A 22,535-nucleotide genomic window follows, 5' to 3' on the forward strand; every position below is an offset into this window, starting at 1 on the left:
AGTCTGCCCCACCCGTGCACTAGGCCTCTATTCTATATAATAAAAGGGTAATATGCAAACTGACTCTAACAGCAGAAGGACTGGGAATGACTGGTCACTATGACACACACTGACCACCAGGGAGCAGACGCTCAATGCAGGAGCTGCCCTCTAGTGGTCAGGGCGCTCTCACATGGGAGGAGCTCTGCTCAGCCACAAGCCAGGCTGATGGCTGCCAGCACAGCGGTGGTGGTGGGAGCCTCTCCCGCCTCCTCAGCAGCACTAAGAATGTCCGACTGCAGCTTAGGTCTGCTCCCTGCTGGCAAGTGGACATCCCCCGAGGGCTCCTGGGCTGCCAGAGGGATGTCTGACTGCCAGCTTGGGCCCGATCCCCCAGGGAGCAGGCCTAAGCCAGCAGGTGGACATCCTCCGAGGGGTCCCAGACTGCAAGAGGGCATAGGCCTGGCTGAGGGACCTCCCCCCCCCACCCCCGCCCCAAGTGCACAAATTTTTGTGCACTGGGACTCTAGTATGAATAATAAAAGGGCAATACATATCTATCAATAATTAAGTGCTAATAGATTAAATGTTTCAATCAAAACACATGTGAAGGCTGAATGGCTAACAAAACAAGACCCTTATATATGTTGTCTAGAAAGACACAAACTGAAAGTAAATGGATGAAAAAAGTATTTCATGAAAATGGAAATAAATGAACAAAAGCTAGGTGTAACAATACTTACACTGGACAAAATAGACTTTAAAACAAAGGATATATATATATAAAGAAGGATCAGCAATTCCACTTCTGGGTATTTATCTGAAGAAATCCAAAACACTAAATGGAAGATACATATAATACATCCATATGTTCATTGCAGCATTATTTATAATAGCCAAGATATGGAAGCAACCTAAGTGTCAATCAATGGATAAATGGAAAAAGAAATGGTGCATATATACATATATACAATGCAATATGTTCAGCCACACACAGAAAAAAGAAATCTTGCCATTTACAACAACTTGGATGGACCTAGAACATATTGTGCTGAGGGAAAAAATAAGTCAGACAGAGAGAAAGACACATGCCAGATGATTTCACTTATATGTGGAATCTAAAAAGCAAAATAAATGAACAAACAGAACAGAAACATGCTCATAGGTACAGAGAACATTTTGATGGTTGGCAGAGGTGGGCGGCACATTTAGGGGGATGGCTGAAAAAGGTGAAGGAATCAGATTAAGAGGTACAAATTGGTAGTTACAGAACAGTCATGGGGATGTAAATTACAGAATAGAAAATATAGTCAATAATGTTGTAATAACTATGTATGGTGTCAGATGGGTACTAGAGTTATCAAGGTGATAAATTAGTTATATAATGTCTAATCACTGGGTTGTACACTCAAAACTAATATAATATTGTACACACAAAACTAATATAATATTGTATGTTAACTATAATAAAATTTTTTTTAATTATTTAAAGTAAAAAAAATATCCACAGATTGCAAGGATAGAAAGATTTTCTTAGAATTCATATCAAAATGTAAACATTTGCATGATATAGTCTTTTTACGATATGTGCAAGGCCAGGACTAAGGATTTCCCAACATATAAGAAAATATCTCATATATTTCCTCTGTCACCATAAATGTAAAAATGAGTCATGGGTGTGTGCACTCATCTGTGTTGTGCATTTGTGAACATGTTGTGCATATGTGAGTGTTGTATGTGGTGGAGAGAAGAGCAATTGGAAGAATATGAGGGGCATTTAGGTTTTATTTCTTTCCTCTGTTCAATAAGGTCATGGGTTAATTCTTCCATGACATATTAACACACATCACAATTGCTCTTTTACAGGAATATTGCCCCAACAAATTTTGTGTTTGAGTGTTGGATGAGCATTTGAAGAGACCAGTAGAGATGAAAAGTATTTCTTGTAGGACATACCTCTGCATTGAAGTCGAATGCCCTTGTAGCACCTGAACTCAAATTGTTATGCCTCTTGTATATACAACAAGGATATACCAGTGGTACAAAGTGGAAATAATTTATCATTCTCTCTTGACTGACATAATAGATATTAATTACCACCAATTTGCTACCTGTAAAAATGCCTCAACTTTAAAACATTGCCATCCCTGTCACAACTTAGATTCACTTCTCAGGGCATGTGGTGGTCTGGGATTATCTCAACCATCTGATTCCTAAGAAAACTAGAATTCAGTCCACAGTGGCCATTCATAGACAATTTTTTTATTGACTTAATTCTTCAACGTAGTGTGCTGGTAAAGAGTACGGTGTCATACCATGTTGTGATTCCCTCTCCCAATATTAGGAGAAGGTGAAAATGTATTGCTTCTTACGTTCTGTATCAAGCTATTTATGGGTGCTGTCTCATTTAATCACACCTACTTCACTGGGTTGTCATAAGAATTGATACACAGCCCTATAGCTTGTGACTGGTACATTATAAACACTGACAAATGTTGGTTCTCTTCCCTTAACCTTTAATTCTTACATTTCTCTGAGGTCAATGTAATCACCCCCAACCAATAGATGCAGAAACATGTCTTGAGTAAGAATACAGGCCAATCGGTCCCCAAAGCCCTTTCCTCTCTGCCATTCACCTCCTACAAAGTGTGTTTCCTCTTTAGAATCAGTCATGGTAACAGGGGAGGACTATATACTAGAAATGCTCAGCATATGGGGAGGGTGTAAGCAGAGAGGAGAGAGACAAAGGCAAAGACAGAGGTAGAAATAAGGAAAAGGAGCAGGAAGCAAAGTGCCAGTTGGAAAACTCAGTACAGATGTCTGTCCTTTTCGCTGAGAGCCTCATTCTCTGTCAGCGTGAGTGTTGCTACTCTGCACCTTTCGTCAACACTCTCCTATGGCTTCTGCTGTCAGGCACTTGGAGACAGTGCCTTTCCTCCTTCCATCAACAGAAAAGACTTCTTTTTAGTGTACCATGTAATATATCATTTATTCAGAATCTGACTACCTTTCTTTTTTGCTCCCATAATTTCTGCTCTATATATTGACCCCATGTGTATTTCTGCCCATTCCTCCCATTCTTGTTTCTACTTACTTAAGTATGTTCAGTTTACTATTATCCAAACTAAATATATGATGGTATCAGATGAGTCATATTGGGATATCTGACACTCATTACTATTATTCCTCCCCCCATGCTTTTATTTTCTATATTCCCACAACTTTGCCAATATATATTTTAAAACATCTCTAATAAACTCATGACAGAATTTGAAGTCCTGCTATCTAGTCCCATTCTTCTGGATGCTGTGGATGTCAACAGCTCCCTAAGCAGCCTTCCATCTTCCATACTGTCTTAGCCTGATCCTTGATGGCAATATCTTTTAGCCCAAAGTAGCACCATTATTTTGTTTTCTCTTTTCTTTTTCCAGCTTTATTTCCATCACTCCGAAGTCAGAATCCTATCTAATAATAGACAAACATGGTAATTAACCATACCTCCGACATGCTTCCCATTGGCTAATCGGGGCGGTATGCAAATTAACTGCCAACCAAGATGGCGGCCGGCAGCCAGGCAGCTGAAACAAACAGGAGGCTTGCTTGCTCCAGTGATGGAGGAAGCCAAGGTTCCCCACCTGCCAGTGCCGGCCTCTGAGCTGCACTCTAAGAAACAATGTTGCAATTATAGAAGCTAAACAAACCCCAGAAACCTGCTTTCAGCCAGCCGGGCCTCAGAGCTGGAGTTGCAACAGTGTTTCAATTATAGAAGCCAAACAAACCCAGATACCTGCTTTCAGCAGCCGAGGTCTCAGAGCTGGAGCCAAGCCTCAGAGCTAAAGCTGGCTCTCAGCTCCAGTGACAGCCATAGAAGGTAAATAAATCCCAGAATAAAAAAGAAAAAAGAAAAAAAGGAGAGGTTGGGAGCTTCAGTCGCCCACCAGCCTGAAAACGGCCCTCAGCCCCTCACCCAGACAGGCCAGGCACCCTAGTGGGGACCCTCACCCTGAAGGGGGTGCGACCAGCTGCAAACAGCCATCATCCCCTCATCCAGGCTGGCCAGGCACCCAAGCGGGACCCCCACCCTGATCCGGGACACCCTTCAGGGCAAACCAGCCGGCCCCCACCCGTGCACTAGGCCTCTATCCTATATAGTAAAAGGGTAATATGCAAACTGACCCTAACAGCAGAAGGACTGGGAATGACTGGTCACTATGACACACACTGACCACCAGGGAGCAGACGCTCAATGCAGGAGCTGCCCTCTAGTGGTCAGGGCGCTCTCACATGGGAGGAGCTCTGCTCAGCCACAAGCCAGGCTGATGGCTGCCAGCACAGCGGTGGTGGTGGGAGCCTCTCCTGCCTCCTCAGCAGCGCTAAGGATGTCTGACTACAGTTTAGGCCTGCTCCCCGCTGGCAAAGTGGACATCCCCCGAGGGCTGCCGGGCTGCCAGAGGAATGTCTGATTGCCATCTTAGGCCCAATCCCCCGGGGAGCGGGCCTAAGCCAGCAGGTGGTCATCCCCTGAGGGGTCCCAGACTGAGAGAGGGCACAGGCCGGGCTGAGGGACCCTCCTCCCCCCCAAGTGCACAAACTTTTGTGCACCAGGCCTCTAGTACTCTAATATAATAGGCTTTGACAGCTACTGAAAGAGATATTCAGAAAAGGGCATCTCTTAGGGAAATAACTTCCAATGTGTAACCATAAAATATTACAAATATAAGGAGACAAGACCAAAACATGTTTTGTTAGTCTTTTAGCCTCTCATGGGGTACAGAATGATGGGAAGGTTGATGGGAGACTTTGGATGGGGTGCAAGATGATGCTGCGGGGGGACTAGGAGTTAGGTTGCAGCAGTGGGATGAGAGGATAATGGATGGATCCCAGTTCATTGTAAGATTGTAAGATGCCTGGATATAACCATTTAGCTAATGGGAGGGGGGTGTGTATTAAGAAATGATGTTAATAAATCAGGAGTGTGACCTCATTTGAAACCGTCCTATTGAGAATGGATTGGAAAAAGGAGAAAGCTGTGACAAAAAAAGCAACAAAAAAACCCCACAAAAAAACAAACAAACAGCTAGGAAGCTCTTGCAAGAGTCCAGAAAAGATTTTAAAAAAATACTCACCTGAGGATGTTTTTATTGATTTTTGAGAGAGAGAAAAAAAAACAGAGAGAGAGATATAAGAGTTATGTTGCCTCCCATATGCACCCCGACTAGGAATCGAACCCCCAACATAGGTTTGGTATACAGGACATACTTTAAGCAACTGAGCCACCCAGCCAGGGCCAGGAAAGAGATGTTTTAACTTCATCAACACTTCCACCAACCTTCAGGCTCATAAGAATAATCAAGACATGCTTCTTGAAAGCTCCTTAATCTTCAACATCTTTCTTATCCTATTCCACTCTTAAAATCATCTTAATGAACTTCAAACTTCACTGGCTTTTCTTTGTTGTTCATACTACCTCAGGTCTTCACAAACTCCTTGAGTCTTCTCTCCAATGAAGCCAACCTTTATTTCATCCTCACTCCCTACATCTCCCTCAGTCCTAGGAAACCTATTGGCCTAACTTGATTCAGTCACAAGTTTACTGAGGATTGTAAGTGTATGGCTTTCTATGCCATTCAGTTGTGTGGGGGATGTAAAGAGAGAGGCCCTCAAAATGTTTACCATCTGGTAGCAGAGATCCAATGTTACTAAGTAACAGGGATGAGGGGCAAACAAGCGCCCAGGCAACTCAGAGGATGGCAGGTGAGGCAGCCAATGCTGCTTCCATTTTATAACTATTTCATTTGATGACAAAACAAAAACCAAAAAAAAAAACAAAAACAAACACCTGACTTTTATTCTGTTACACATTTTTCAACTATTCTGATTTTTTTTACAGGGTAACTTTTCATGCTAATTTTTATATGTGGACTCTTTTGATTAAGTAGAGTACCTTAATTTATAGCTCTTCAGGGTCCACATATTGGGAGCAGGTGGATGTTTGTGGTTTCAGAGAACTGTCCTGAAGTCACTGTCATTATTAATCTGGCTATACATGCAATTCTTATGAAAGAATTCAGTACTTCTTCCTTTCACATCATCAATGACAAGGTAAACAGACCTCAAAGGCCTTACAGTTTCTAGCACTGTTCTGTGACTGTTCTGTGCACAGAGGAGAGAAGAACAGCCATGGGTCTCCCATTGGCCCTTTCTTCTGGTTGCCACCACTTCTATGTAAATAGGGGAAAGCATGGTTGTTTATATTGAACTTGTCATATAAGGAATGCCTGAAAGTATCATATAGAAAGGGGACTTTAACAACTCTTTCTCAGGAGAAGTCTAACATCAGAAAGTGACAATTTGAAGACAAAAACTTTACTAGAGGGAAAAGGGGATGGGGGAAGGTAGAAGAGGGTATAGGGGGAATAAATGGTGATAGAAGGAGACTTGCCTTGGGGTGGTGAACACACAATACAATATACAGATGATGTATTATAGAATTGTATACCTGAAACCCATATAATTTTATTAACCAGTGTCACCCCAATAAATTCAATAAAAAGTAAAGAATAAATATTAAAAAACTTTACAAAGTCAGGCCTTTTTAGTAAAGGAAGACTATGAAATGAGTTTTCAGCACTTCAGAGAGTAGACCACTTGAAAAGCTTAAAATGATCAGGTCTTGTTTCCTTTAGAATCAGACCTAGTCAGGAAGTTAACATGCTAGCTTTGCTAACAGATGTCATATTAGCATTAATTGTAATGGCCCATTTTACTTATTAGGTCTCTCTTGTCTATTTGCGTTCCAGGCACCTGGTATAAATTCTTCAAAAAAAATCAATTAAAATCTCATTAAAAGATAAAACCTAAAACTATGCCAATAAATGCTAAATACACTTTGAATACATTCATTTTGCATCACTTTTAGGAAATAGAATAGTGTGAATGTTGCAAAGCCTTATTGAGGATGGTATCAATCTCAGCAGGATAATCTGGAAAATATGATTAAATGAATAAAATGTGCTCAGACTTGCCAAATTTCCAGGTCTGGTTTCCATCAGTACTATATTTAAGGGATTTTCTAAGTTTTATATGAAGCTCTGTTTCTACCTGCACTAAAGGAATATATCTCTAAGATAAATGTGTATTGAAAAATACATAAAATGTCATGATAGACAAGCTGAAATGTCACTTTCAAAAAATTTATCCTTTTATCCATAGCACATTTGTCTCATCAGAAAACATGGAATTTACTCTGTGAACATTTTTTATAGGAATAAAAGGAGTTACATTTTAAGCATGAAACTTAACAACTTGTGTGAACAGACCTAAAATAGTGGACGCACCAAGAATTTTTTAGGAGTTCCAACTCCATGGATTATAATACTGCCTTTCTGATAGTCTCTACAGAAGTATATCAATACAGGCTCAACTTCCATCCTTTCTGTCAAGTGTGAAGCAAGGTAAATAGTAAAAACTGTCTAAGGAAAAGCATATTTTCTTTAACCAAAAATAAATAAACAAGTTATATTCACAATTAAATGAGTGTTTAGTAAAGAATAAGAATGTACACATGTGTGTATACAGGGGTGGTGGAGAGATACATATTTAAAATAATACCTGAAATACCTGTTTCCAAAAACACATAATAATTATCATTGGGTGGTGACATTTTTCTCATTGTGCTTTCCTGTATTAACCATGGTTTTTGCATTAAAGATGTAGTATTTTGCATTTAGTAAAATAGTGCTCTCTAAGAACATATGAGTGGGTATTAGCACAACAAAGATGGCAGTTGACTGAATCTATTCAATTGGTCTCAGAAGAAAAGAAATCAAAATATCCAAATCAAATGGCTGACATTATTTAGTCTAAGGTGGCTCTGCAACATTCATGATGTCCTGCCACCCAGTTCAGTATCTTTACGCAAATACTTAAGAAAGAGGCATGAAAGTGAGGAAGTGGGTTATACTGTTTTAACAATAAGCATTCATAATGTTATTTGTATTTCTGCTTGCAGAGAGTAATAGTGGATGATCTCTTTGGAAATGTTATAAATGGAACACTGTCAAATTTATAAGCAACATTTTAGACAGCAAATATGTTGGTTGGATTTTAGTAGTTTTAAACACTGTGAGCAGCTTAGCCTTATCTCCCAGTGCCACTGCCTTCCTGGAGTAATTGATGCTGGAGTCCCTCCACATAAACCAGGCCACTGTTATTGCACACAGCAACCCGACTGCTGGCACAGACAGGAAGCTGCACTGAACCCGGATCAATAGACAAGTCAACAGGAAGCTGCTTAATCTAATTCGGCCTATCTCATCTCGGGAACACAGTTTGCAATTTTGCTGTTGTGTCCCCCGGCAGGAAATAGTTTGGGAAGTTTAATCTTAAGAAGTTTGAGTGGTATGCTTATCCTTCAGACTTTTGAATGTTTATTCAGCAGAAGAGCTGTTTAAATGTTTTATAAATGGCAGTAATGTAAACAAGGCCTGTTTAACTTCCCTCATATGTGAAAACTACAATGGTGATTTCCTTGACTATGGTCATAGAGATTAACACTACAGCCACTTACACTTTAGAAGAAATTGTTTTGATACACATGTTCTGAGCACTGTTATCTTTAAATGGGGAATAGCCACCCCCATGCAATGGCATCCTTCTGAAAAAAAATAAAGAAAAGAAAAGAAACTATTCATTTCAAATATATTTGATTCTTGTTTAACTATATTTTGAACAAATGGCTTCTTTATTTGTGATACCTTAAATGAGTACCCATCAAGACATCATTCTTCTTCCTCAGACCAGTGTGGGTGATATGAATTGGTGGGCTGAAGGAAAGGTAACTATTTTTAGCACGGAAGATTAGAGACTAAAATCCATGAATTCTGGTGCTGCCTGAGACATCACCTTCAGGCGGGGTAAGTTGCCTCACTGCCAGCCTGTCCCTGAGCCCTTGCTTACTTCTCTCCAGGAAGACAGAACCAGATACTGTCCTTACTTGGAGGATAGGACCTAATACCACCCACAGTACTAATGCTAGTTGTCCTTTAATTATGAAAAAGGAAGGGCATAGATCCTTCTCCATTTGTAAAAGTCTCCATACATTTGTAAGCCTTTGGAAAGGACAATTCATTATCATTCATTCTTAAAAGGACATTTAACAGAGGTGTAACAAGTGATTTGATCCCACCTTATGGGTGGAGAGGGCAGAGGAGGCAGATGAAGGCAGAGGGCCTGGAGGACATGGAGGGAGGAAGGCATGGAGGAGTAGGATGCAGAAGGACACAGAGGAAGGGGAGGGGCAAAAATGGATTTGTTCTGTAATCAGTGGCACGAGAATGACAGAACATAAGGGTATTTTAAGATCACGTCTGCTTTTGGAAATTAAATTAGATCTCCTCCACTTAACTGAAACTAGCCCAGCATTTTCTAAGGCAAGAGAGCGAGAAAAATGTGCCAAATATAGGCAAAAAAGGAAGCTCACAGAAGAACCAAAGCATCCAAGAAATTTCCAACCAAAAGACCTAAGAGCCCAGCTGGAAGAACTGGAGTCAGTGCTGGTGCCCAGTGGCAAGAGCACCAAGAAACGACTGTTAGGGACCTACTTTGACTCAACAGCACTGCACTGAGGGCCTGCAGTGTGCGAGCGGAAGACAGAAAACAGAGGGGACCTGTGAACAAGCTATTTCCCAAATCATAGTCCTCAGATGCCTCATTCGGAGCTTACGCTAACACACAAGGCTATGCCTTCCCTGAACACATCCTAGCCCACTGGTGATAGAATGACTGTTAAATCATGGACACTAATACTAAAGAGTTTTGCCTGAATTTCAATATTTTAAGATGGATATTTATCAAAATTTCACATGTTTAACATCACTTTTATTAATCTTAAAAGAATATGGTGGCAAGCTAGGATTAACAATGACAAATTTTCTTACAGGAAGAACTCAGAATAACAACAAAAACCCCTTATATTAGAGATATCAATAGAAAAAATATAAAAAAGAAATGGTCATTTTCAATGGAGACCATCACAACATGAGGTGATTCTTTATCCACTCAGGAATACAAGCATGACAAAGTTGATGAAGTATGTTGAAAATGACAGAAAAGACAGAAACTAATATCACTCTGTGTGTGTGGCACTGTACACACCTGACAGGGAAGTTCTGTTCTTATTCCTAACAGACAAGGAAACAGTGTCAGAGTTCGGACAGTTTGCTCAAGGCCATGTGACTGGTGAGTGGCAGAGTCTTGACTGATCCTGAAGCCTTTCTCACAATCCCTCGGGTTTTCCTCGCACAGCTGCCCAGGCTGCACAGTGCATACATGGGCCATGACTACGTGGGCACCACTGCAACAATGTCAAACTGTAATTGTGATGACAATTTTATGGCAAGTGACAATAAGTGTCCCATGTTACTAAAATGCCACAGAGAGAGAAAACAATGAGACTGGAGAAAGGGGTGCCTTTTCTAACTGGTGAAAAAGTGCTATATTGGCTACTGGCGGTTCTGACTACAGGTGCATCCCATTCAGAAGGTGAAAGAACAGAACTGGCCCAGGGAACCCAGGGTGAAGCTGTGGCTGCCACCCCATTCTCAGTCCAGCTCAGGTTGTCAGAGTGTGCACTCCCGAGTCCACCCACTAACACTGAGTAAGCAGTTCAGATCACTGCGGGAGGAAACTGCGGGCATGGGCCAGCAGTACTCTGGTATTCACAGGCCAGGAGAAGGAGAAGAGTCCATTTTCAATGTTCACCTTAAAAATCAAAATCCATTGATGCCTTAGGAATTATGAGTTCCCCTCCTCAATTGGGTCTGCCAATTTAAATCATTAAAATAAAAATGAGATCAAGTAACCTTCCTTCTGGATTTCTAGATAACCATCGCCTCTCTTGCTTTTCAAGATTATTCCCTCCCAGCTGCGGGAAGGGCCCAGCAGGAGGAAGTGTTGCTCAATACTTCCTGAGAAATTGAGCAGCAAATACAGCAGGTCCTCGAATAACACCACTCAGATCAACACTGATGAGATGCCCTAGGAACTTCACTTTTATTTCTATCAATTAGCTTGCAGTAAAACTGGCTTCCTTATATGTATGTTGTTTTGCTTTGAGTCACAGAACCCATTGACAACATTAAGCAAGGACTTACTACACTGACAAATCCCAATACCAGAAATAAAATAAAAATTCTAGAAAAAACTGGTTCCATTTATTATGGTACATATTCTTAATTAAAGACAAGGAAAATTCCCAAAGAAATGTTCCATTACCACTTTCACCTTAGCTGGAATATGTACCCCCCAGCCCCCACTCACCTGCCAATCATGAAACAAAGCCTTTATGCACCTGGTGATTTTCTATGCAATGGTGTAGTATAATGCTCAACAGGGATTGTTTTAATAGGGTTGGTAATGAAATCTGGGTGATAAACCTCTCTGTTAATTTAGCCATCCTTCTGAGATGTTAAAATTCCACTTTGCAAGTGTTTTAAAGTTCCTCACCAAGCATGGCCCCAGCATGCCCCCTAGTTTTGACATTAGGTTTTAAATATCACCTGTAAGTCTTGTCCCCACCAAAAATCACCTCTATGTTCTCCTTGCCTCTATGCCAGCATAAGTTTTTTCTGATTTGCTCAGAACTAAAACATTATTAAATTAATAATTTGACACCATAATAATCCATAAATTTTGAAAACAAGCCTCTACAACATTTAAACCTTAAGATCTTTCCCATCAAAGGCAGAGCAACCTCAAAGAGGCAAAATGGAAGCCAGTGCTGCCGACCTCTATGTGAAGGGACACATCAGGCCCCACAAGCAGACTTAAAGAAATCACTTGCAAATTAAAAGAAACATTTTTATGATTCACTGCAGTAGCTTGCTTTTGGGGATGATACAAGGTTAAAACTGAACAGTAAACCTTTTAAGGTTATTGAAACTAAATTATTAACACTGCATTTCACCTTCCTGTGTCCTCTGTGTGGCATTCTCCCTGATTACTCACTGCAACTCCACTCCTACAAGTTGTAAATCAAATGAAAAATCTTTAAAGCACAAAACAGCTGATTAAAATGTTAAACCACAGGGGAACTACAGAGATGATGGGGAGTGACACACTGCTTTTTAAAAAATATGAGGTTTCTGATAGCTTTTGAAAAAATATGTTTAGAGAATTGTGCACTTTCATTTCCAGAAGTAAGCAAAAGGGACAGTCCCACTTTTGAAATCCATTTGCAACCTTCAAAATAATGAGTACTTTCCTCCACTTGAATGGCACCTTGCACCTCCTAGTGTGCATTTTACCCATACAGTTTTATGCTCAAACATGAACTACTTCAGAGAGGACTGATGACTCTTGACAGAAATGGAGTTTCCTTTAGCCCTCTGATCAGGGAATGATTGACAAAGCTCTGAAATCAGAACCTGGGGGCCTGTAATGTGGCTGAGGAACGCCAAAATCCACCCTACCTATTTGGGGCCTCAATCTCATCAGCTGTAAAATGGGCTGACGATAGCTTCTTCTTAGGTCACAGCTGTGAATATTCTTTGCCCCTCCCAGCACATATTCAATAAAATATTCATTATGTAACTGTTTTATACATTTGATAAAATTATAGTTATTTGGTTCACAAAACAGTTTGAATTAGTTAAATGTATTCTGACGGATAAAGCAAAGCCAACTGCACCTCTTGCTGCATTAGTTCTGGGATACCAGGGAGACGAAAGAGGGTGGGAGCAGTCTGTAAAGTGGTGAGACTGAAGGGGCTCCCCAAAGTCGTGTGGTCTCCAGTATCTTCCCTTCCTGCAATGCTGTGCAAAGTATCTCCCATGAGCAAGGCCAGCTTCACAGATGCGACCTGGGCAGTCAGTCACATAGGCACCCATGTACAGAGGCCTCTGCTGTTGCCGTCTTGAAGTCTAATTTATCTAGGAGTCAATGATGTCTGACAGGACAATGGAGGTGGTGTGAGGAGAGGAGGTCCTGGCACTGTCCCTGCGCACCCTGCTCCTAGTCCTCCATTAGCATTTTCCAGCCTTGATGCCCACAGCACAGGGTTCAGGAGGGCCCACTTCATGTGCGGGTGCAGCGGAGCTGCTGACAGCCCCAGAGGCCACTCTTTCCATTCTAACCAGAACTAGCTTTGAAAGCAGAAAGAAGGCAATGGCGTTCCAAGAAATAGGAATGACCAAGGAGCCCATATTTCAGGTGTGGGTTTCTACATCGCAAAATGTGTGTATTGCATTGTATGCCCACCACCCAGCCAAATCATCTGTCACCATACTCTTTTTTATTCATGTCAATTCTCATAAATAGTCCAACACAATGTAAAGGATGGAATAGAAGCAAAGGGAAAGATAGGACTACACCAAGTTCCTTCTCTTTTGAGTCCTTACTCATTGGAAAGACAAAAGTAGAGAATGTTGGTAGAAACTGCAACTATCAAGAGATGAAATAAAAACAGTAGAGCTAATTCTGTATAGTTTTCACTACTCTACTGACAATGCAACACATACGGATATATGAGCTGCTACGAATTATGAATGAGCTAAATACTCTTATATTTGAATTTCAAACTGGCATTGATCACAACAATGTGAATGTACTTAGCACTACTGAGCTTAAAAATGGTTAAGATGGGAAATTTTATGTAGTTTTTACCACAATAAAAGACTGGCATTGCACAATCTAAAGATGAACAGTAAAATTCATGTTAATAATTTAAAGTTTCAATGTTTATTTACTTAAAACAACATTAAAAGGAAATGAAAAACATCATGACAGATGAGAAAAGAGGCCACAGAAGAAGAAAAACAAGCTTTTCATTTTTGTACCTTTAATGGCACTTTTCTTGCATTTTGCGCAAGAGCCAGCATCTTCACTTTGTACTGGGCCTTGTGAACTATGTGGCTGGCACTGACCATGTGCAAGTCTCTGTCCTTGGTGTGACCTAAGAAAACCTGAGGCTTGTCCAAGGAGGACTAGGAGCTGGCCTTCTCGCAGAAAGCAGCATGAATAACAGGTTTCCTAGGGACCAATGACATGAAGCTCCAAATGGGAAGACACTTTAAAGATTTAGGAACCCTCCATATACCCTACTGCTTTTGCAATAAATGTGCTAACAGAAGCAACAGTCACAGCAGCAGCTTCCTGGCATCACCAGCCTGACAACACACAGAGAGGCAGAGATCCATCTGGAGGTGGTGAAGGGAGACAATGGGCTTCTCGGCCCACATTTCAGCTCGACCACACCAGCAAGGTCTTTACTACCTTCCACCTTCAAAGGGGGCTTTTCTGCTCTAGCAGCCCCTCAGTCTCCTGTTCTAAAGCCTCAGCTGCACTGCTCCTTCTGGACCCCACGTCACAGTGGGATAAATGCCAGAAAGGAAAACAAAAACCCCAAGCCTCTCAGACATTTGTTGGTGCTGTCATTTAGGATGTGCTTTGTCTACTCCCATCCTCTCCAGGCCTGGGGGCCTCGCTCTCACTGATACCTTCTGCTATCTGGCTGCCTCTTTGCGGGTTGACCATGTGCCTGCATTAGGCCTTTCCATAAATCACCTCATTTGGAACTCATGACCATCTTCTGTGGTGTACACCATGTTTTAGATGAGAAGCAGGTTCTGAGAGGTCAGTAGTACATGTGGCCTTGCAGATGAAGCAAGGGCAGAGTGGGGAATGCACCTGCATCTGCAGACCACACATGCCGGTCCTGTCACAACACTCCTGGGCACGAGGAAACAACCAGGCACACCGCAATACGGGACAGCATAGGAGACAACTGGCCTGCACTCTGCACAATGGCACCGTCAAGAAAGATATGCAAAGGGGATGAGGGGAGAGAGAGAATGTTCCAGATGAGAAGAAGCTAAAAAAGACATTGCAACCAAATGCAGTACATAAAACTCATTTGGATCGTGGATCAAAAACAAACTATACCAATAGGGAAATTGACTATGGATTATATATTAGATATCACTGAATCAATTTTAACTTATTAGGACTGAGTATTTTTTAAAATTAAATTGATTGGGGTGACATTGGTTAATAGGATCATATAGGTTTCAGGTGTGGGTTTCTACATTGCAAAATCTGTGTATTGCATTGTATGCCCACGACCCAGCCAAATCATCTGTCACCATATGTTAGGAAGGGCTGAGTATTTAAAAATGGACTAAGAGACAAAGACAAACTTCAAGAGACAGCTTACCTCTTTGAGGAGGGAAGGTGAGTGGAATGGGAGATAAATTTGACCACATCTGTAATATGTGATTTCTTTAATAAGAAATCTAAAGCATAAAAAACAAACAAACAAACAAAAAAACCCACAAAGCAAGGACACTATTTAAGGCACAGAATGCTATGAAGAGATCATATAGACTTAACATAAAATTCATGTCAGCACAAAAATAGTTTAAAACTTTAGTAATGACAGCCATTTATTAAGAACTTATGTGTGAGGCTTAGATCTACACACCTTCTATATATTCCTTAGTTAACCTTTATAATCTCTTTATGAGATTGCCTTTATGCCCATAGCACAGACAATGTGTGTGAACACCATTTTTACCGAACAGGAAACTGGGGCTCAGAGAGGCCATGTAATATGTCAGGGACACACAGCCCAAGATTCCAACCCAGGTCTTTATAATTCCAAGTCCCAGCCTAATTATTATTCTAAACTCTATGCTTTAAACTGGATGAGCGGTAAGGAAATAAAAGTGGATATTAAGTGCTTGTTGTTAAACCTTGAGAATATATTTGATCCCTACAGTTTGATATGGTGCAACTCCTGCACAGGTCAGCCTCAGGAGGAACAAGTCTCATTCTGAGAGCCTATGCCAAATCCTGATCATTACTGCCCTTATATTCCTGTCTCAAAACAATGAACCTTAAGAGATTGACTTAAAAGCTTTCCATAAGACATAGTTAAGAAGATCAATATCCAAATAGATCACTCATTGAATCCTGCTTAAGTTGACAATATGGAAAGATTATTTCTCAGTCAGATTTGGGAAAATCTCATAAGATTTTACAGAGGCACATAGGGGAATTGGGGCAATGTTTCTCTTTCGTTAATGCTCTAAACTTACTGAACCATGCCCTGCCTTGGGGGAAGGGCCAGATCTCACTCAAGTAAGTGTTTATGCAGGGCATGGGGCAAAGAGCTTAATACATACTAAATCCTCAATAAATATGTATGGAAAAAATAAGCTGAACTTTCTCTCATCTGATTATAAAGAAATGCTATAAACAAATCTTTGTTGGTACGAGTTTAAAATAAATCCCAAGGTACTGGTTGTTGTCTCACCTTGTGGACTAAGACAATGGTGTCTCAAAGCCACAGCAGGAAGTGTGATGCGATGGGGAGAAAGAAAAGGGCATGTCTTTGTGATCAGCAGGGACAAAGAAAGCCCTGAGCAGAACAGAGCACAGAAAGACTGCAAGTAAGTCATAGAGAGAGAACTGTGTGTATGTCTGCTGTCATCCGAGGGCTTCCAGGTTTCCTTAGCTGTGCTATTTCATTAGGACTGTGGCAGCTATCCATCACCATGTTCAAGTCCCATCAAATCACTGTCTCTTTTCATATGTCTCTCTCAGAAAGCTACCAAGCAGCTCTGCAGAAATCTGGGTACTGTCAGCTAGAATGATTAATTCCTTTTCCTGAATAAGCTGGTTCCCTGGACTATTGTCATTGTTGCTGTTGTTTCTAATGCTAGCCTGTTTTACATTTTGAAAGAGAGAGAGAGAGAGAGAGAGAGAGAGAGAGAGAGAGAGAGAGAGAGAGACAGAAAGGGATTTTCAAGGATCATAGAGGTTGAAATTTACCAAAATTAAACCAGAAATGTTTTGGGTCCAAATATGTTTCAAACACTGAAAATACAGAGATGAAGAAGTTCATATTCTGACAAGAAAGACAGACATAAACATATCATGACAATACAGGGTCTTACATTCAAAAGTAGTATAAAGGGATAGGAAAGGAGTAAGTTCTATCAGAATGGAGAAGAGAGGACATGGAAAACATCATGGAGAACTTAAATATCCAAGATGGGTTATGAAGGATGAATGGAATGTTGTCAGGCAGACTCTTGTCTATCTTTTATGTAATTATTGGTTAGGATATCCACATTCAAACAAAATGACTTCAGTTCCTTACACACACACACACACACACACACACACACACACACACAATGAATCAAAGACCTAAACAAAGAGCTAAAAATAAAACTTCCAGAAGAAAACATGAGAAAATATACATGGCCTTGGGTTAGGGAAAGAATTCTTAGATATGACACCAAAATCATGATCAAGAAAAGAAAAATTGATCAATTGGAATAATTAAAATTAAGAACTTTTGCACTTCAAAACACATCATTAAGAAAATTGACAAGCTGGATTGTGAGAAATATTGGTGTATCATATATCTGTTAAAGCAGTGGTCGGCAAACTGTGGCTCGCGAGCCACATGCGGCTCTTTGGCTCCTTGAGCGTGGCTCTTCCACAAAATACCATGTGTGGGCGCACACGTACAGTGCGATTGAAACTTCGTGGCCCATGCGCAGAAGTAGGTATTTTGTGGAATAGTCACACTCAAGGGGCCAAAGAGCCACATGTGGCTCGCGAGCCGCAGTTTTCAGACCACTGTATTAAAGTATTTATATCCAGAATGTGCAAAGGACTTTTATAACTCCCTAATAACAAGATAACCAATCTTATCAAACTATAGGCAAAATGTATGAATAGTTTACCAAAAAGATATGCAGATGGCTAAGTACATGAAAATTTGTTCAACATCATTAGTCATTAGGGAAATACAAATTAAAATAATAAGATATTACTTTACACCCAAAAGGATGGCTATAATAAAAAAGACCATAACAAGTTTTGGTGAGGATGTGAATAAAATAGAAAAAACTCTCATATATTGCTGGTAAAAATATAAAATTGCACAGCCACTCTGAAAAACTGTGGCAATTTCTTGAAACATTAAATATGACCCAGCAATCCCACTCCTGGGTATCTGCCCAAAAGAAATGAAATATGTCCACACAAAATCTTGTATGTAAAAGTTCTTAGCATTATTCATAATAGCTCCACACTGTAAAAATCTAAATATCCATCTACTGGTGACTGAACAAACAAAATAGAGTGTATCTACACAGTGGAATACTATAAAGGAATAAAAATAAACTATTAATATATGCTATAACATGGATGAACCTAAAAACATTAAGTTAAGTTAAAGAAACCAAATGCAAAATATCATGTATTATAGTTCAAGTTATATGAAATGTCCAGAAAAGGCAAACATATAAAGACAGAAAGCAGATAAGTAGTTGCCTGAGGTTGGGGCTGAGCACAGAGAATAACTGCCAATAGGCATAAGGGATCTTTTGAGGAAGATGAAAATTGTCTAAAACTGGATTGTAGTTGTACAATGCTATAAATTCACTAAAAATAATTCAATTATACATTTAAAACAAGTGAATTTTATGGCATATAAATTATATCTCAATAAAACTGTTAAAATTATTGGTTAGGATAAAAATAGGAGGGAAAGATAAGAATTTTTAGGCAGCATGGTAGCTGAATTTGTCTAGTGCATGATAAAATTTTTGAAACAAATGCATAAAAAATGAACATCATGCCCCCAACATATGCTGATAAATATCTTCAACTGTGCAGAACTCTTTTCACATGTACTTTTGTGCTTGAAGAGTAACTGAGAGTTATTTGGAATTCTCTCCCCTTTCTGCTTTTCATTTCTATAGTCACCTTATCTTGCCTGTGACTGCTTTCTTGCTCTTTATATCTAAACTAGAGGCCCGGTGTACGAATTCCTGGTCCAACTCCTGGTCGAGGGGACAATTTGCATATTAGCCTTTTATTAAAGAGGACTAGAGGCCCAGTGCACAAAATTCATGCACTGGGGGGGGGGGGGTGTTCCTCAGCCCAGCCTGCACCCTCTCCAATCTGGGACCCTTGGGGGATGTCTGACTGCTAGCTTCCAACAGCTCGCCTGCCTGCCTGCCTGATTGCCCCTAACCACTTCTGCCTGAAGCCTGATCACCCCCTAACCACTCCCCTGCTGGCCTGATCGACACCTAACTGCTCCCCTGCCGGCCCAGTCACCCCCAACTGCCCTCCCCTGCCGACCAGCTTGTGGCGGCCATCTTGTGACCACATGGGGGTGGCCATCTTGTGTGGGGGTGTGACAGTCAATTTGCATATTACCTCTTTATTAAAGAGGATTACTCAAGTCCCCTGGTCCCTGTTTCTTATGAAACAGATGAGATGAAGTATTTCCTGATAATTCTCCTCAGCCTCAAAACCTCCAGCAACCAGCTCTTCTGTATCATTTGGTCTAAAGCCGCATCCCCCCAAACAGCTACTCCATTTCACTAACACACCTGGCAAGTGGGCTCTTAAGCTCAGCTTCTCGGCATCAGCCACAGGACTCTCCCTTCCTAGTTTCCAGAGCACCTATGTCTATTTCTCCAAATGTGGCTTAACACTCTTCTTTCAGAACATATCTCACAACTATTAAGCCGAAAATGCCTCTTTAATTTTGCTCTTATTCATATGTCCCATTGTCATTATTTTCTAGTTGGTGTGTGTGTGTGTGTGTGTGTGTACAACCAGATTAAAAACTAAAGATCATAAACAATGCCCTGCACATAATGCATTTTTGTTATTTGGAAATAAATGAACAAATGACCAAAGGAATGAATAAATGAACTGCTGATGCAACAAGAAACATTTCTTTCTTTTTAAATGATTAATCCAATTTGTCTGTTTAAATACTTTTAGTTACATAAGAAAAGTCTTCAGTGCAAACTATTCATCCACTAGTCCTTTCTTATGTGGCTCGTATGTTAACTATTTACATTTGGGTAGTATGAAAACAACATAGCTTTAGTTCATATTTATGCCTTTGGTCAGCTATGAGGTGAGATAGAAAACTCATATACATTAATGTCAAATATGAATAACTTTTCCTTGCTCAGCTCAGGGTAGGCCCTGAGCTGATGAAACAATTTGGTCTTTTGGCTCTATTTAATACATTGCGCAACCACAAATCAAAGACTGCAACCAGTAAAGAAATACATACAATAGAACATAAACAAACCCAAACACAGAAACCAGGAAAGCCTCAAGCTGTCAATTTCCAGACCGAAGAAAAATACAGCAGGCACTGCCCAGCCCAGACCATAGCCCCAGCTGGCCTTGAAGTGCTACACAGCCATCCATTCTTGCCCACTCCTTCCACCCCATGCTGCTATCTGAAGACAGGTTTTCTTCTAAATTCATGTTGGTAAGGCTAAGCATTCTGTCACATTTATCACATTCTGTTTACATTTATCAAAAAGCAATAGTAAAACAACATTTCAATATAGCCAATATCTAGATGTTGGTTTAGGGAAGAAACAGACTGGAAGTTTTCCATGCCTAGCAAATCCCTCTAAACACTTAGAGAACTGGAATGGCTCTATCAATTCCAAGTGATGCATCTTTCAGTCAACTTAATACTGGGGATGTCTTGCTCCATTTTGGCCTTTTACAATGCAACCCAGTCACCTGGAACACAAGAACTCTTTCTCTATTCTCCTAAAAATGACAAGGTCAGAAAGGAAAGTGTACAAGCAAAAACTTAAAAGAAAATACCAATTTCCCCTAGGGTTCCTTTCATTCCTAAGTTACTCTAGCTGTCCCCAAAAGGCTCATCCAGCCACGAAAATCCGACAAGGCTTATCCAATTAGATTAGATATCCACATATACACAAACGAACAACATTTCTTGAAATGAAATTATAAACTCCATGCTTATGGGGAAGTATACACTGAGTGGCCAGATTATTATGACCAGCCAGATTATTATGACCACCTCATCAGTACTTCGTTGGGCCACCTTTTTCCTTCAATACTGCTGCGATTCTTCTTGACATTGACTCCACGAGATGTTGAAAGGTGATGCGAGGAATCTGACACCATGCCTGATGAATAGCACTGTCCAGTTCTGTGAGATTTGATGGTTGTGGAACCAGCTGCCTGATGGCTCTTTTAACTTTGTCCCACAAATGCTCAATTGGATTGAGATCTGGTGATTGTGGGGGCCACCTAAGCAAGATAAAGTCTCCCTCATGTTCTTGAAACCACTCCTGCACAATAGGAGCACCGTAGCATGGCGCATTGTCTTGTTGGAAGAAGCCATCTCCATTGGGATACGCCATCAACATGATAGGATGAACTTGATCAGCAACGATACTTAAGTATGTTGTGCTATTCAGACGTTTATAATGATCTGGCCCTCTAGCAACTTCGGCACGAAATTATAGCTAATTTGCCTACAAACATCAGGTGGTCAAAATAATCTGGCCACTCAGTGTATATATTATATGAGTTTTTTTCCCTTTTGATACATATTTTAGTGTTATAAAACAAAAGAACTGCATTCATGTACTATTTGCTGTGAAGAATCAACTTTTGGTGGCTGAACTTTATTATTTCCAGAAGTCACACTAGCTGGAAATATATTAGTTACCTCTGAAGGTCATAAAAATTTCAATCAGTTTTAGAATGTCAGGGCTGTCTGCAGCATATTCCGAAACCCCACATTCATAGTGGCAGCTGTGGCTTAAAGAGGCATCTTCAGGTCCATCACTGTCTTACACAAGTTTCACAGGGCAGAGATGCACAGAAAACATGTCTGAGGCAAATGCGTTTCCTGGAAAGTCTCCACCACTCTCCTCTAAACAGTCGCCCATTGTCCTCTGACAAGGACAGACTTTGCTTTAAATCTTCATCTTTTTTCTGAGGCTCTCTTGCTTATTAATGCCCTGACCCAGGCATTTGTGCTTGAATGACAGCTAATGTGATCTGCTCCAACAATGCAGACTATTGGCAAGGAACATGAGCACGCTCGCTGATGTCATTGAACTCATTAGGGATAGATTTGACATTTTGGTCCAACAGAACATACTTATTAAACACAACCTTAGTGAATAGCAGTGTGGCCTGGTGATGAGTAAAGTAAAACAATGCACGTTTTGTCCTGCTATAAAAATAGCACTTTGATTAAGAAATAGGATTTCTGCTCTCATCCCTCTAATTACGGTAGCAAAGCAAACTGAAAGATAACTTATGCAAGAAGAGGTAATAGTCTAGACCTCTCAGTGCTATGTCAGGCATTCCATGGAAATCTAATAAAGGTTCAAATATTAATCAATCATTTAGAACAATCCCTTTTCCAATGCTGGCTCCCAGAGCAGAGGCAGATGCTATTGTCACTGAGACAATGTTACTAGGAAAAAAGTCTTATATGTAGACAATAGTAACAACTAAGGCAGTGATGGCGAACCTATGACACGCGTGTCAGAGGTGACACGTGAACTCATTTTTTTTGGTTGATTTTTCTTTGCTAAATGGCATTTAAATATATAAAATAAATATCAAAAATATAAGTCTTTGTTTTACTATGGGTGCAAATATCAAAAAATTTCTATATGTGACACGGCACCAGAGTTAAGTTAGGGTTTTTCAAAATGCTG

General features: G+C 40.4%; 1 protein-coding gene across 21 annotated transcripts in view; it reads right to left on the minus strand.

Moving 5' to 3' along the window:
* The window catches only part of PARD3 (par-3 family cell polarity regulator), a 724,129-nt gene that overhangs the window by 107,731 nt on the left and 593,863 nt on the right, over positions 1-22,535 (minus strand). For 12 of the 21 annotated variants that reach the window (XM_023752233.1, XM_023752234.1, XM_023752229.1 and 9 more), the window contains one exon: positions 8,549-8,635. The exons of the other annotated variants lie outside the window; for them this stretch is intronic. In XM_023752233.1, the coding sequence (XP_023608001.1) occupies positions 8,549-8,635 (87 nt within the window). The remainder of the gene's footprint in view (positions 1-8,548; positions 8,636-22,535) is intronic. 21 annotated transcript variants of the gene reach the window in all.

This window comes from Myotis lucifugus, unplaced genomic scaffold (assembly GCF_000147115.1).
Source record: "Myotis lucifugus unplaced genomic scaffold, Myoluc2.0 scaffold_29, whole genome shotgun sequence".
Lineage (NCBI taxonomy): Eukaryota > Metazoa > Chordata > Mammalia > Chiroptera > Vespertilionidae > Myotis > Myotis lucifugus.